Genomic DNA, 14,636 nt, shown 5'->3' on the forward strand with positions numbered 1-14,636 from the left:
CGTGAATTGAACAGTGCATGTTGTTTATCAATTACTGTAATATCATCATCATCATCAGCCTGGTTACGCCCACTGCAGGGCAAAGGCCTCTCCCATACTTCTCCAACAGCCCCGGTCATGTACTAATTGTGGCCATGCCGTCCCTGCAAACTTCTTAATCTCATCCGCCCACCCAACTTTCTGCCGCCCCCTGCTACGCTTGCCTTCTCTTGGAAGCCAGTCCGTAACCCTTAATCACCATCGGTTATCTTCCCTCCTCATTACATACCCTGCCCATGCCGATTTCTTTTTCTTGATTTAAACTCAGAGAACTTGCTCTTTTATTTTATTTTCTTTTCCGGACATTTAGTTATTGTTTGATGTTGCATAACAAAACAGGGAATAAAGAAAAAAAAGCGTCCGTGGCGTAATATTTTCAATGTCGGGCTTTTGTGCAAGAGGTCCTGTGCTGGAATCCTGCCGACGGATGGCTTCATTAATCTATATTTAATTACTTTTTGCGCAGCACTTTATTGAAAACGACAAATTTACAAAGTTTAAGAGATTTAAAGCCACAAGGACGAAGTTTATGAAAATCCATGTACTTCCCATAATTGCCATCATGGCTGAACCGCCCCGAATGCAGCTCCCTTAGACACCAGCGCCACACTTCCTTCTAGTAATTATTTTATGAAATTATGCATTGGGTGGTTTCTTAGTTTTCCTCTTACTACGCCAGATGTCAGCACATGCCTTTCTGGTTTGGTTTGCCTCCTCATAGAGGGCGCGGGAGCTTTGAGGCACGGACATTGAAAAATGTATGGGACGGTAGACATATACAGTTCCGCAGTAATATACCTTTAAACAAGTTGGAAATTGCGCGAACCACTCATGTCGAAAAGAAGAAAACACCGAGCCACTCTTATCGTAAGGTTACATTAGGAAGAAAACAGATCAAAAGATTGCTATGGAGATGACAGACACAACACGGTGGCGCTCTCATAGGACGACGGCAGGTCAGCCGGAGTCAATTTCGACGCCTCCCACCTACGTCATGACCACAGGTCCTCTTACAGGATCCGAGTGAAGAAAACCGGTTAGTCCCGGTCAGACAGAGTCGTTTCTGTAGGCCCAGAGCCGCTGTCTTGAGACATCGCATCTTGGGCGAGCCGGGTAGCTTGGCCGCGAAGTACGGGAACTTTAGGTGGCGGGGGCTGCAGGTTCCTGACGGCGGCGTTCGGCACAGGGGCAGGTACGTCTGGTTGTTAACGCACTTCTTTATGCACGCCTGTCGACTGCCGAAGAGGTCACCGTCAGCCATTGGACACCTCCCTGAAGGGAAGTCCCACGGTTGGCACGTTTCGCCCTCGAAGAACCACGTGCTCCTCTTGAGGTCAGCGCTGCGTTGACGCGAGAACAGCGATGTGATTTGAATGGCTGACGGAATAATTGATTCTATGAATTTACTGATGGCGTTTAGCGTCTCAGAGCGACACAGAAGTTAGGCCGGAAGCCGTAGCGGGAGAGTGAGGGGGGCATCGGATGACAGTTAAGGTGAACCTGGTTTATATAACGTGCACGTTAAGCGATGCGCACGAATGTAGTTGCGTTAGAGATCGTTGAGAAGCCGCCGCTGTGGCCACAAACGGAGCACATGGCTCCGTGTTCAGAAACAAGAAGCTGCCGCAGCTTACAGCCACTGCCAGCTATTTGACAACATTAGCTACGATGTGTTCATCTGAGTATACAAACTGACGAAAAGTGCAGGAAACGTGAAACGCTCTATTAGTACAGCCGTTCTTGCACGAAGTGTATTACACACCACATTGGTTTCACGCTATACGTGCTGAGCTGTTGCTTGCAATAGCGAATAGCTCAAGACGAGACACGCATGAGTCAGTCTAGGCCCATACTACAATTCACGTGGCACTTCGGGAACATTAGAAAGCGGTAAATATGCGCGGTAATTAGAGACGCGCATCTTTTAGTTGGTCGCGCTTACTGCCAAGAACGACTGCTACTATCCTCGTTCTTTTTCCACGATCACATTGCCGTACCTCCTGCATTGAGAAAAGACAGGCCTGTCTAGGCACCTGCCCGAGGGGTGGCTGACGTGCACGCAGCTTTTCTCGCAGCTCGCCCTGGAGGCAAACCTGTTGGGGCTGCGGTTGCACACCTCCGTACCGTACGACGTGGTCGCTCTCGCGCAGGAGTTTGTCGCCCCGTTGAAGTAGAACTCGCGAGCGGTCCTCGGACAGTGCGTGTAGAACACAATGTCACACAGGTGGTGGTAGCTCTACGAAGAATAGGCAAGCAAACACGGAACCGTCGCATAAGGCATTATTCGGACAACCTTTGTCAGCACTGTGACGTCTGAAAACGCCAAGTTATAGCGTGCAGTAGATACAATGCATTTGGTTGTGTACTTTTTTTATGGTGCACTCCTCACCGACAGACTGAGGCGTTCTCGGCCTTTCTCGGCCTCAGAGTGTTGGCGCAAAGGCATCAGCATTGGTTCTCCATCGTACGGCATAGTAGCGAGCGTCAAGTTTGCTTATACGGCACACTGTACTTATAGACAGAGCGAGCGCAAAGTTCTTTTTGGTAATCTTATCTCTGGTGTCACGAGGCTTGCTACGTGGGCTTGTTGGTAAGGCATCTTGAATAGGTGTACGGTGGCGCGATTGGTGTCACACACGAAGCACTTTCATGGGGCGCATTTTTTTTTTTTTTTTTTGCACAGCTCAGGAAACCTCCTCAGTGGTGGACGGCACGCGTTCAGCCAGTTTCCTAGTTCGCAATGGTTTATTGCAGGACAAAGCATTCATAGGGTGTGCTGATAAGAACGCCTGTCTTGAAGGCCAGTAAGCGCCGGTTCAATTCTGCAAACGACAATATATTTTTTTTTACTGTGGTAGCAGTTATAGGGACACTCAGTGGAAATCCCGCCACCGTCGCCGTCGTGGATGTGGGCGTCGGCGTCGCCTTGAGGTACCGCAAGAAGTGCGATAACATCAAGGCCGTCCGCCATGTGCCGTAGGTGCGATGGAACGCGTGCGAGAGTTAACCGAGAAGGATGCTGCTTTGATGAGCGGCGTCTTGCGCGCAAGGGATGAGGATGACATGCGCCACCATGTCATGTTATATAAGAAGATGAGGAGGGGGCGGAGTGAGCGTGCCTTGGCGGGGCGGGGGGGGGGGGGGGAGGGGGGAGGTAGGTTAACGCGCGTCTCCACACAAATCCGGCCGCGATGACTGCTCAAGGCGCTGCTGAACGCGGCAGCGCAGACCTTTCTTGGAGGTAGTCTGCGGAGGGTACAAGGCAAGGTGAGCCGAGACGGCTGATTGTTTCGTGTGCGCTGAGATATCGCGCGCCTGATTCGAGTTAAGGTGAGGGACAACACGAAGGGGAATTCGCTCGCCGCTGCTGCCGCTCTTCATTGCGCCAGCCTTGCGACAGCTAGTGTTGGCGGTCATCGAAGCAGATCTGTTCATGTTTGGTCGTGCGCGAACGACACCGCGTTGGACAAGTTAAATTAGTAGGCGAACGATCACTGCAATTTTTACAGCCGATGAAACTACAAACATTGCTTCTCGTAATTGCGTAGTGTTTAATAAAAATGGGCCCCTAAGAGCTATGCTCCAAAGATTATGCGAACACCATACACTGTAGGAATCGCTGTAAGTGAAGCTTCTAGTGCTGTTTGCTTTGAATGACGACAATGAGTGGTGATACCTACGGTGAATGTTTAATTTCTTCAACGTTTAGTCCAATTCGAGAGTGGCAAGTTGATGTGAAGCGTTACCTTGCCTGCACCACTGCTGTTTGTTTGCGTAGTACACAGAAAACTCAGGGAGACGTGTACAGAAGCCAAGAAGCTTCAATGACGCCCAGGGACCTCCAGAGGGCATTGTGCGCATGCAACGCGATGGAAAAGTCCAAGAGAGCTTCTCGCGTCGCATTTTATCTTCTGCCATGTATATACATGCTCTGAACGACCCCTCGACAAGGCGTGCAAGACGTCAGGCAGCAGCAGGTGCAGTGGAAAAGTAGAGGGAGGAGGCAAAGAAGGCTTCGCTTTAAAATCTTGGGAAAAAATGGACAGGTTGAGCGCATTCCTTAGCTAGCAAATGCTGTTTAAAATAAAAAGGCTATGCTAGACAACAAGCAGTGTTCAAGCTGATGCCGAAAGCGGCGACCCCGGACTGGGGCGCGAGCTTTTCGATTTTGGTTCAAGCAAAATTTCTGCGTTGACGGTCAGAATAAACTAATTTCGGTTTAGTGGCTTCGCGTTCAACGCGAATACTTAAACTTTCAATAATCGCTTTGGGGGTGCAACTTGCTTTATTTCAATATTGCGTTTTCTGGCAATGTGTTTGACGATACGTTGTATACACTCGAAGTTTACAATGATAATAGTGACCACACTGAGAATTGTGAAAATAACATCAACTTTCAAAAATCTGGGCAGTTCAAAATTGAAAGTAAGATAAGAAAAAAACATCTACACCTAAACAAAGTGATAACGTTAAAATACACTGGTATAGATGTTCCTCACCCTGACACGTTACGAAAATGTAGTGGCGTTGTCGCCTATGGCGAATCCACTGGCCACCTCAGTACCTCGTTACCTTGGGGTTTTCGTAGTTATTTGTACATTTACCACGCTGCACGTGGGGCTACGTTGCAAAGAGTTCAGCCGAAAGGCACAAGGGGTTTAAGTTTTCATAGGCTCCGTGATGATGAATACTGTTTGAAAGCAAACAGGTCACCGCAGTAAAACGTACAGATTGGATTGCAGCAGATCGGCAAGCATTCCTACACCATGAAACTTTCGCGGGATTTTGCAGTTTGCACGGCATGCTGCATACCAAAATGATTCTTAGCTATGTCACTGCCTTCTCAATACGATTTTTCTCCAAAAATATGTGTCAGATTAGCTTTTTGTGAGAATGCAGAAAAGAGTTGCTGTTGAACGGACGCCATGTTAGCGGTGCAGATAGCCCAGCCCTACTTTCCTGTCACAGCCTTAATTTCAGAGCGCAGCTCTTACCTCCGTATTCAGAAATGCATCTTAATTTGAAGCCCATGCTTAGCTTGATTTAAACGACGCCTGTCGTCAACGCACCGAAGAAACGCATTGACCGTCTTCAGCACGTTCGCACCAGGCGTCATTTATATCAAGTCCAGCATCAGCTTCAAGTTAAGTTGCATTTCTGAACGCGGAGGTTAGATGCCCGACCGAGCGCTGAGAATCGGCGTACCTCGGAGTAACCGAGCGGACGAGCAAAGCTAAGGATGAAAGAGCGTTGCAATACGATAGCGCATGAGTGCGATCAGGTGGCCTTATTGTATATTTCGCGGGCTTTCCTTAAACGTCAAAAGAAATCACCACGAAAGAAGTACTTTACCACCGAAAAATCGATCGGTTGTTTGTGTACCCTCTCTACAAAGCAACGAGGCGCACTTGTCCCTAAAGTTTATATTTAAAATTTTGCACCATTCATTTTAGTAATTACTTGCTTAAGCGGAATATAAGATTTCCTCTAAGGAGCGCCACATGACAGCAAACCTTATGGTTTCATTCAGCTGCGGCTAATCACATTTGAAAAAAAAATCCTTGTTTCAAGTTACGTGAAACACCCTGTACCAGGACGCATTACTCACGTCATCGGAGTTTTCTCCACCTGGAGGCACTGTTGTCCTAAGGTTTTCCGGAAGCCCTCGAGGATGCTGCATGGTATTATTTCCCGAACTTCCTTCGCCCTTGGATCTGCTGGTGTTGGAAACTTGTTCTTTTTCCTCTTCTGTGATGGAGCCCACGGCGTGCAGCAAGCCTTCGCCCCGTGGGTTGGGCGCAGTGGCATGGACTGTGGTCTTCGCTGCCGGTGGTGGCGCCATTGCAGAGCTCGGGACAGCTGCAAAAATATTTGTGATTGCTTGTAGCTGCTTTACAAGGCGCCGGAATATTTAACGGAAGCCTTCTTGATGGAAATATCCATTTTGTTTAGTCTCCGCAACAATAGTCATCATCATCATCCTATTTTATGTCCACTGCAGGACGAATGCCTCTCCCTGCGATCTCCAATTACCCCTTTCTGCGCCAACCGATTCCAACTAGCACCCGCAAATTTCCTAATTTCGTCGCACTACCTAGTCTTCTGCCGAACTCTACTGCGCTTCCCTTGTCTTGGTATCCATTCTGTTACCCTAATGGTCCAATGGTTGTCTAACCTGCGCATTATATGACTTCCCCAGCTCCATTTTTTCCTCTTGATGTCAATTAGAATATGGGCTATACCTGTTTGCTCTCTGATACAAACCGCTCTCTTCCTGTCTCTTTAACACTATGCCTAGCATTCTTCGTTCCATCGCTCTTTGCGCGGTCCTTAACTTGTTCTCAAGCTTCAGTGCCAGTCTCCAAGTCTCTGCCCTATATGCCAGCACCGGTAAAATGCATTGATTGTACACCTTCCTTTTCAATGATAATGACAAGCTTCCAGTCAGGAGCTAACAATGTCTGCCGTATGCGAACCAACCCATTTTTATTCTTCTATGAATTTTCTTCTCATGACCAGGATTTCCTGTGAGTAATTGACCTAGGTAAACGTACTCCTTCACCGACTCTAGAGGCTGATGGTGATCCTAAGCTTTTGTTCTCTTGCCCGGCTATGCATCGCTTTCTTTACCTTCTGCATATTCTGCACTAAGCTGCTCCAAATATAATCAATTACAAGCACATAGCTATAAACGCTCCGTGCAGGTGAATGCGGTCTACAGCCCAAGCCTGTCCCCATTTTTATTTGGCTCTTTATTTTTACTGCAGGAAGAAAACCCCTTACGGTGATCTTGAATTAGAGCCGCACTTTTGCTGCTGACTTTTCCAAGAACCTGCCAATCTCGTGCTCCTGTTCCTAACACCCCATGCTCTGATGCCTTGCTCTGATGCGTTTCCCCTCCTTTAGCACTACTTCTGTTATTATGCTCGATCAACAGTTATCTGCTCTAACTATCACACGATCTGCCAAAACATTTCAGTCGAAGGCGAACCATTGAAAGCGATAGCAAGGTTTTGGGCGCCGTTGGACCTCCTCAAGCGTTGCTCTAACAATACGGGGAGGCAGCATGAAAAGCGCCTTGGAAGAACCAGGCATGTCACAGCGCTGGCGCAATGATCGACACATGCAGCAGTGTTACAAACGTCGGTACATGACGGCAACGCCTGTAAAACTGGCGGCGTTTGTAAGCTCCAAATGAATTGATTAGATTTATATCGACTCTATATTTGTTCCGTTCACGTTAGTGTACGCACCATGGCGTGGTATGCCAACAGCCGCTCACCGCGAAGGCTTATGCCAAAGGTGGAATGCAGAACAATGCTGTGGCTCCTCCTCACCCTCGGCGCGTGAGCCACGCATGCGCCGTCGTTACCAGGACAGCACGCCGGCGGCCACAGTGTGGACGCACCTCTAGCGCCCGCATAACTGCTATCGCAACAAAAGGTATCAACTGACACTGACATACCCTGAGCGCCAACGATGACAAGCACATGTTGGCGTGTGGTCAATCATAGATGAACAAGTTCTTAAAAAGGTTAGCCACACAGTTAAAGAAAAATCGTGCAGAGACCGTTGCCTATAATTGCCATAAGCCAACAGCCCGAACGGGTGAACGAACGAAGAAATGAGCGGACGCGTGATCGAACAAACAAATACCCCCTCCCCCCGAAAAGAAAGAACAGCAAACAAACGAACGAATTAAAGGACGAACAAACGAACGAACATTTTCCTCGTCAAGTCCGACTGTGGACAAACCAAGGAACAACCGTAAGAGCCACAGAAAGCCATTGACTTTGTATATGTACACAAAAGGTCATGGTTAGCTCTGATTATGACCGTCTACGAGTGCTAATGAGCTAGGAATGATTCAGTGTCGTTTCCCTCAATTTTGATACCGCCGTACGGTGCATCTCAATAAACATTATATGTCTGGTAAGGCGCGTTATACAACAGATGACAACTATAGTCAGGGCTAGCATGCGCACGTTATCGCAGTGGAGCGTACTTGCAGTGACGTTGATAAGCCGAGAATATCTCATTGAACAGGTGAACAAGGTTTCTTATATTGCGGCGAGTATAAGAAATAAAAATGTGGTATTTAACTGCCAGTTTTATCCAGAACACGTAAAGCATAAGCTGTATAAAAATATGTCCTCACCCTCATGCAGTTTTATGAAGACACCAAGGCATCAATTTAGGAGTAACATTCGAATGAATTCGAGGCATTTTCTGTATACGAATGACTGCTTCAGTGACCTATAAGCTGATACGAAATAAACTCAATTAAGTGGGCAGATGTTCGTGAATATGTAGCTTTGACTGTTTTCACTGCTTATGCATGGTCCTAAAATTATCAATTTCCTGCCCGTTTAGAAGAACCGATTGTTCAGAGAGGAAGGAAAAATGACGTACCATTTCATGGCACTAAAAAAATATCAGCAGTCTGCTGATCACATATCTGCCACGGTAGTTTAGTGGCAAGGCACTGCGCTTGTGAGCTCGAGGTCACGGCTTCGATACCACCAGTCGCGCACGCATTTTAGTTGGTGGGAAATGCGAGAACGCTCGTGCACCTAGTTTAGGGTGCACGTCAAGGAACAGTCGGTGGTCAGTCACCCACGACGGGGCTGAGTCAAAACGAGACCGTGGTTTTGGCCCGTAAGACGGAAGAATTTGTTTACTATCACAAGGAACTTCTTAGTAATCACGTGGTGAAGCTATATGCTGTATAACAAGAAATGAGAACATAAAGAAACGCTCGCAATCTGGTGTTGCTTCATCCGAAGATGTTCGCGCACAGACTTGGCTAACGACGTGGGCAGACCGCCATCAGGCTGAGTAGGACCCTGTGTAAATATTAGCCAGCACTAATGTTCGGATTAGTAAAGGCAAGGTGCAGAAAACCAGGACTCAAGAAGAAGAACACAAACAACAGGACCGGCGCCGGTCCTGTCATTTGTGTTCTTCTTCTTGAGGCCTGGTCTTCTGCGGCTTGCTTTTACTAATTCAAGCATGAACCAACTAGCCCAAGCAAGTGTTTTACTAATGTTCATTTGGCGCTTTCAGTCGAAGCATTGTGGCGCTGACGCATAGTATGTCACCGGGAAGCGAAAACGGTCTTTTTCAGCATTTACTCTGCATGTCATCTGCTACCGGGACAAAGATGCCCTAAGGCGCCCAATGACCGGCAGGCTTGTTGAACTACGGCAGCGTCCTTGCTACGATGCTGTAAAATGTGTATGATAAAGCAGCACCTTTTTTTCGGCGAACGAGCCCTCGCTTCTCGTTCACAGGCAGCGGATTGCCCTGACTGCGTCCTACGTAACAATATATGTGACCGTTTTGTTTGTCGTTTGCCGTGCGCTGGATATCTCGACTGATCGAACTATTCAAGCTGCAGGCCACTGCGCCAACGCTACTCTCGGGACTACAGAGACCCTTGTAGCACCACATAATTGAGAAGAAAGAAACGGTGCCACGAAGTCGGTTGACACAATCAAGTACTGCACCGTTGTGGGCTCGAGATCCTTGAGCTGCGTTGCGGGACGATGCGCTTTCGCTGGTGCCAGGCACCAGCCGGACCAGAACTACCGCTGTGGATAGCGCTAGCAGTGCCGTGGCGACCACGAGCGCAGCGTAGCAAAGGCTCGTAGTGAGGGACACCTCGGACGCGTCGGTGTCATCCTCGTTGCACTCCGACGAAGAGGAGTGATTCACCGGGATTGGCCATGTCCCGTATGGGAACGACGACGGGCGGCGAAGCGCGGCTTCTCTGCAAGAGGAAGAACCGAGAGCTGTCACCTTCAAGATTCTAGATACCTGCAAATTATTCTTAGTCGTGTAAGGCCTTACACGACTAAGAATAATTTGCATTCGCGAACCAATGTGGCCATAAACTAATGTTAAAATTTCGCTCTGTAAAGCATGTTACGAGTGACATCTCCGTAAAAAATAGAAGCTTACTTATCGCTCCGCAGAGGAACGCAAAGTCCGATTTCTCCTGTCCTTTCAAAAATATTTCCATGGGTTGCACGAATATGCGATTATCTATCCATTTCACAAACCCTTGGGGCGTTTCCCAGTGCCTTCTAAACATTTATTTCATAGCACTTGTTATAAGGAAGCCGCTTGAAGTTAATGTCAACATGTGTGGACGGAGCGTCTCCAGGGGATAGAGTCATGCCCTAAATGCCCCACCCAAGGTAACATTTAATCCTGTTCTAGCACCAATTCTTTCATTATTAAACTGCCGCGTTTATCGCATTTGTTTTGTTAAGAAAAAAGTACGATTGCTTTTATGTATCCATCTCATGGTTTAGATGTCTTAGTCACGAAGGGCCCCTTGCGGTACTTTCAACGTAAAATTGCATTACTTTGGCCAACTATGTTCCGCAAGAAAAGTCATTCCTTGAAATAAACATAACGACTTACATCGCTGAAGCTCGTACGCCGACGTTTTCACGCGTTGCACACTTTCGGCGCAGCGGCATAACTGTATTGCTTACCTGGGGGACGCAGCGAGCGGAGCGGCACCGTACTCCGCCTGGCGATGCCTCGCAAATGCAGCGTCTCGGCGTTCAGGTAGATCGTGGCGCTGCACGAGCCGTTTCCACGAGGACAGGATCTGCTCGGTGTCTTCGGACAGTGACGTTTCCGAGGACGTGAACGACGTCTCGGCGTCCCTGCGCCAACTCGTGCCTTTCTTCAGATGATTCATGCCGTTCCCTCCTGGTGGTGTTTCGTGGCTTGAGGTTAGTTTGCAGGCTGATTGGTCCGCTGGCGGAGCAGCACGGTCCAAGGTGACGCTAGCAAATATGGCTGTTTTCCCTCTTCTTTGTCCTCCTCCGTGGGTGCTGCACGAGGTCAGCGTGTTGGCTTGCTCCTCATACCGTCGCACTTACCCACTACGTCGCTTTGTTGGTTAGGTTCTTAGGATACGAATAATATGGCTCGGACCCCTCCGTTCCCTTTCTTCTCGTTCACCGCATGTCGAGGGTCTCGAATCCGGAAGCATTGATGCCTTCAGGTAGCATGCGTGGGTTTATTGATCAGCTGCCGGGACCCAAATAGATCATGTACTCATGACGCCTACGGCAGAAAGGATGTTCCACATCCGCCGCTAAGGCTTGTGAGTGACCAGCGCTGGCTAACGCTCCCTGGGTCAGTTGTAGTAGATTAACACAAAAACTCCAGAGAGTGGATGGGAAAACGGCGCCGTGGTAGCTCAATTGGTAAGAGCATCGCACGCGTAATGCGAAGACGTTGGTTCGTGTTCCACCTGCGGCCAGTTTTCTTTCGTCCACTTTGATTTTCATTAATTTATTTATTTTTATTTCAGCTACAAAGTATAAGCAATTTACCCTGTGCTGTCCTTGGTGTCTGTGTTTATTGGCTTCTTATGATACATGTCTTTATGTAATCAAGTAAACGTAACTATAATTGTCCGTTGGCATGATTCAGTCATGGTGTATCCAGCACTGAAGCTCGCTACTCTAACGATTGCAGCTCACAGGCATATTGTTTGTGTACTTCACGCCACACACGCATGCCCTAAGAAGTTGAATAGCACATCGTCAAGAATTTACCGCATGCAAGCCAGTGTGTGGAGACGCTCGGCGCGTTTTTGATGCCGATGGTTCCACTTCGTGCACCGTCAATAGAAAGATTTAGTTTAGGGGACGCAAGCGGCTTGCGTACGCAAGAACTAGGGGCCACGGTACTGCGCATGCGCAGACCGTTATGTCTGGGTCTGCGCATGCGCAATACCGTCGCCCCTAATTCTTACGTACGCAAGTCGCTTGCGTTCCCTAAACTAAAGCTCTCTAATGTAAGACGCGCGAAACGCCACTCGCGGCGTTCTTCATCACGCCAGCGTCGTCAGGCGTATCGTAGCTGAGAAGGCGCCGTTGCATCTGTCCAGGAGGAGTCGCGCAAGTGATGCATCACTACAATATGTTTCACCCGCGTACAGTGTGAACACCGTCGGAGGAGCAGGACAGCACTGAACCTTGCTGTCGCTGTCAGCGGTTTGCCCTTTGTACGAAATTGCTAATTTAAAAAGAAAATCAAATAACATTTTCTGACAGCCTATTTAGAACAGAAGACGTCTAGCACGGAAGCGCGATACTGTAACTATTAAGCCACAGACGCTCTTTCTACACAGTGTCATGCCTCATAATCAGAGCTTAGTTCTGTCACGTAAAACCTAGAAAATTATTTAAATATAGCTAACGCATGATCGTACGTGAAAATGTGGGCCAATTTTAAAAAAAAACAGCTTTCTAAGAATGTGTGCCGATCTGGAAGATAGCGCAGTTAAAAATCCAACGACAAATAAGCACTTGTTATGAGTTGTGAATGCGACAGTATTAATGTCTAACACGAAGGACATTACTGCCCTTCGAGTTTTGTTCTGCAAGTAATGTTGTCGAGTTTTGCTGCAGGGTATGTTATCGAGCATTGCAATTAAATTGGTGCGGTTTTTTTAGAGTTGCTACATTCGCGCCGCGCTGCGTGGTCGAGTGCTTTAAGCTCACCTAAATCCAACACGCGGGCAGTACGCATGTACTACATATTCTGCTATGGCTCGATGCGGCGCGTGATGAGCGCTCGAAGCGGAGCACCTGCTACCGCATTTGCGCGCCAAGAAATGCGTGAGGGGAGAGGGCATTGCCGGGACGTGCCTCGGCCTCTTCACTCATTTTTGCGTTTCCGTGCTCTCTCACTGGTTACAAAATCAAGCGTCTTTCCTTTCTTTAACCCTTTGAGGGTCGATGCCGTAATTATACAGCGCCGCGAACAGGCCCGAAAATGGTCGATGCTGTATATTTACGGCGCTGTATATAAGTTTGCAACGAGCGCCAATTTCCTAACTTTTTCTTACCTGGCATGTGCTGCCGCTATGTGGGAATACATGCAATTTTTTTTTCCCACGTCACTCTCTTTTGGTTTTCGTTGTATAGTTTTTTCTTTTTTTGCTCCGTCGCGTCTGCTACCGCTCGCGCATTGGCGCCCTCGCGGGCGCACGGAGGTTAGTTTTGGTTTCGTTCAGCGCGCGGTTTCGGTTTCTTTCGCTCGCAAAACTGATGGCAATCTTGTTCTTATCACTCAAAGGCTGACTGCCTGTTACTTACTCGTTTGTTCCTCACAGGGGTCCGCATATGAAGGATGCCGCCGTGCATGCGTTTCCTTTTTTGGAGACTCGGAAAACTAAGTGCCTGTGGTTGACGATAAGATTGAAGGATGAGCGGAAGTTCGTCATGACGTTTCACGTTTTTGGCGAGTGCATAACCGCACAGTTTTCTTGAGCTTGCTCACCTCACAGTTCGATTACGCTGTGGACGTGCGCGCTGGCTGCTGTGCAGCAAGTGAGTCGAGCGCCAATTTCTCCGATGCGGACTACTGCCCTAGTACCGGGTCGGAGTCACATTCATTGGACCTGAGCCCATCAGACGAGGAGTTACTCACCAGTTCCGACTCAGAATCTGACGAAGGAGCAACATCGCAAAAGCGTTCGTAGCATGACGATGCTGACTGGGTCAAAGGTGACTTTTCTCCCTCCTTGTTTACATTTGACGCCACACATTCTGGACAAGTGTCCAGCTCTATGCTACCCCCAGACGCATAAGAGGTCGACTACTTCAATCTTTTTTTTTTTGACGAAAGTGTGATTTCGCAGTTCGTAACCAAAAACAAACAAGCACGCAAAACAGAACGCTCACGAGCGTAGTCTGCCCCGAAAGTCGCGACTCAGGGAGTGGCAGGAGACCGACTTCTCAGAACTTTACTGCTTTCTAGCGGTTGTGCTATTGATGGGCCTGGCGAGGAAAAATACTCTCAGGGAATACTGGTCTAAAGATACGATGTCGGAAACTCCGTTCTTCAGGTCAGTCTTTTCCGCCAACCGATTTTGCCTACTGACGCGAGTGCTGCCCTTCAGTTCAATCACAGATAAAAAAGACCGCCTAAGAGCAATCAGACCGGCGATGGAAGCAATGCAAGAAGGATTTGCCGCACTTTTTGTTCCTTTTCAAGACTTGTGCACTGACAAGTCTCTGATGCCTTGGAGAGGACGCCTTGCTTTTCGACAGTATGTTCCTTGTAAGAGGCATCGGTTTGGTGTCAAGCTGTTTGGGCTCTGTGACGTCAACACAGGCTACATCTTGCGGTTTATCGTGTACACAGGAGCTACTACAGCTGTGACCATATTGAAAGAGCTGGGATTCACAGGGTCTGTTGTGGTGGAGCTGCTCGGAGACTTTCTCGGGAGGGGACATTCCCTGTTAATTGATAATTGGTATACCAGCCCAGCCCTGTTCAAGTCTCTCCACAGCAGGCTCACGAGTGCTTGTGGCATGGTGTGAGCGAATAGGAGGGGGCTTCCAAAGTTCGCGAAGAAACTTCAGCAAGGACAAATTGATAGCTTTCACACGAACACCATGCTGGCCTTGAAGTGGCATGATATAGAAGAGATGTGCACATGCTGTCAACAATGCATGGAGCGGAGATTGCTGAAATGGAGACGCTGGACTGGAGGACAGGTGAAAGGAAGAAGAAGACGAAATGCGTGTTATAATACAACAAAAAATGGGACAGCT

At 48.3% G+C, this 14,636-nt stretch overlaps 2 protein-coding genes across 2 annotated transcripts; one reads left to right on the forward strand and one right to left on the reverse strand.

Moving 5' to 3' along the window:
- Positions 1 to 821: 821 nt before the first annotated feature.
- On the reverse strand, positions 822 to 10,899 carry LOC135920777 (uncharacterized). Its single transcript, XM_065455033.1, has 5 exons — positions 10,545 to 10,899; positions 9,549 to 9,811; positions 5,648 to 5,898; positions 2,037 to 2,275; positions 822 to 1,379 (listed from the first exon to the last, which is right to left on the reverse strand). Exons 1-5 carry the CDS (start codon positions 10,754 to 10,756, stop codon positions 1,007 to 1,009), a joined length of 1,338 nt encoding a protein of 445 aa, XP_065311105.1. The 5' UTR covers positions 10,757 to 10,899; the 3' UTR covers positions 822 to 1,006.
- A 3,125-nt stretch (positions 10,900 to 14,024) lies between these two features.
- LOC139049276 (piggyBac transposable element-derived protein 4-like) lies at positions 14,025 to 14,402 on the forward strand. The gene has a single exon (XM_070524651.1). It carries the CDS (start codon positions 14,025 to 14,027, stop codon positions 14,400 to 14,402), a length of 378 nt encoding a protein of 125 aa, XP_070380752.1.
- Positions 14,403 to 14,636: the final 234 nt, after the last annotated feature.

Source organism: Dermacentor albipictus, chromosome 8, assembly GCF_038994185.2.
Source record: "Dermacentor albipictus isolate Rhodes 1998 colony chromosome 8, USDA_Dalb.pri_finalv2, whole genome shotgun sequence".
Classification (NCBI taxonomy): Eukaryota; Metazoa; Arthropoda; class Arachnida; order Ixodida; family Ixodidae; genus Dermacentor; species Dermacentor albipictus.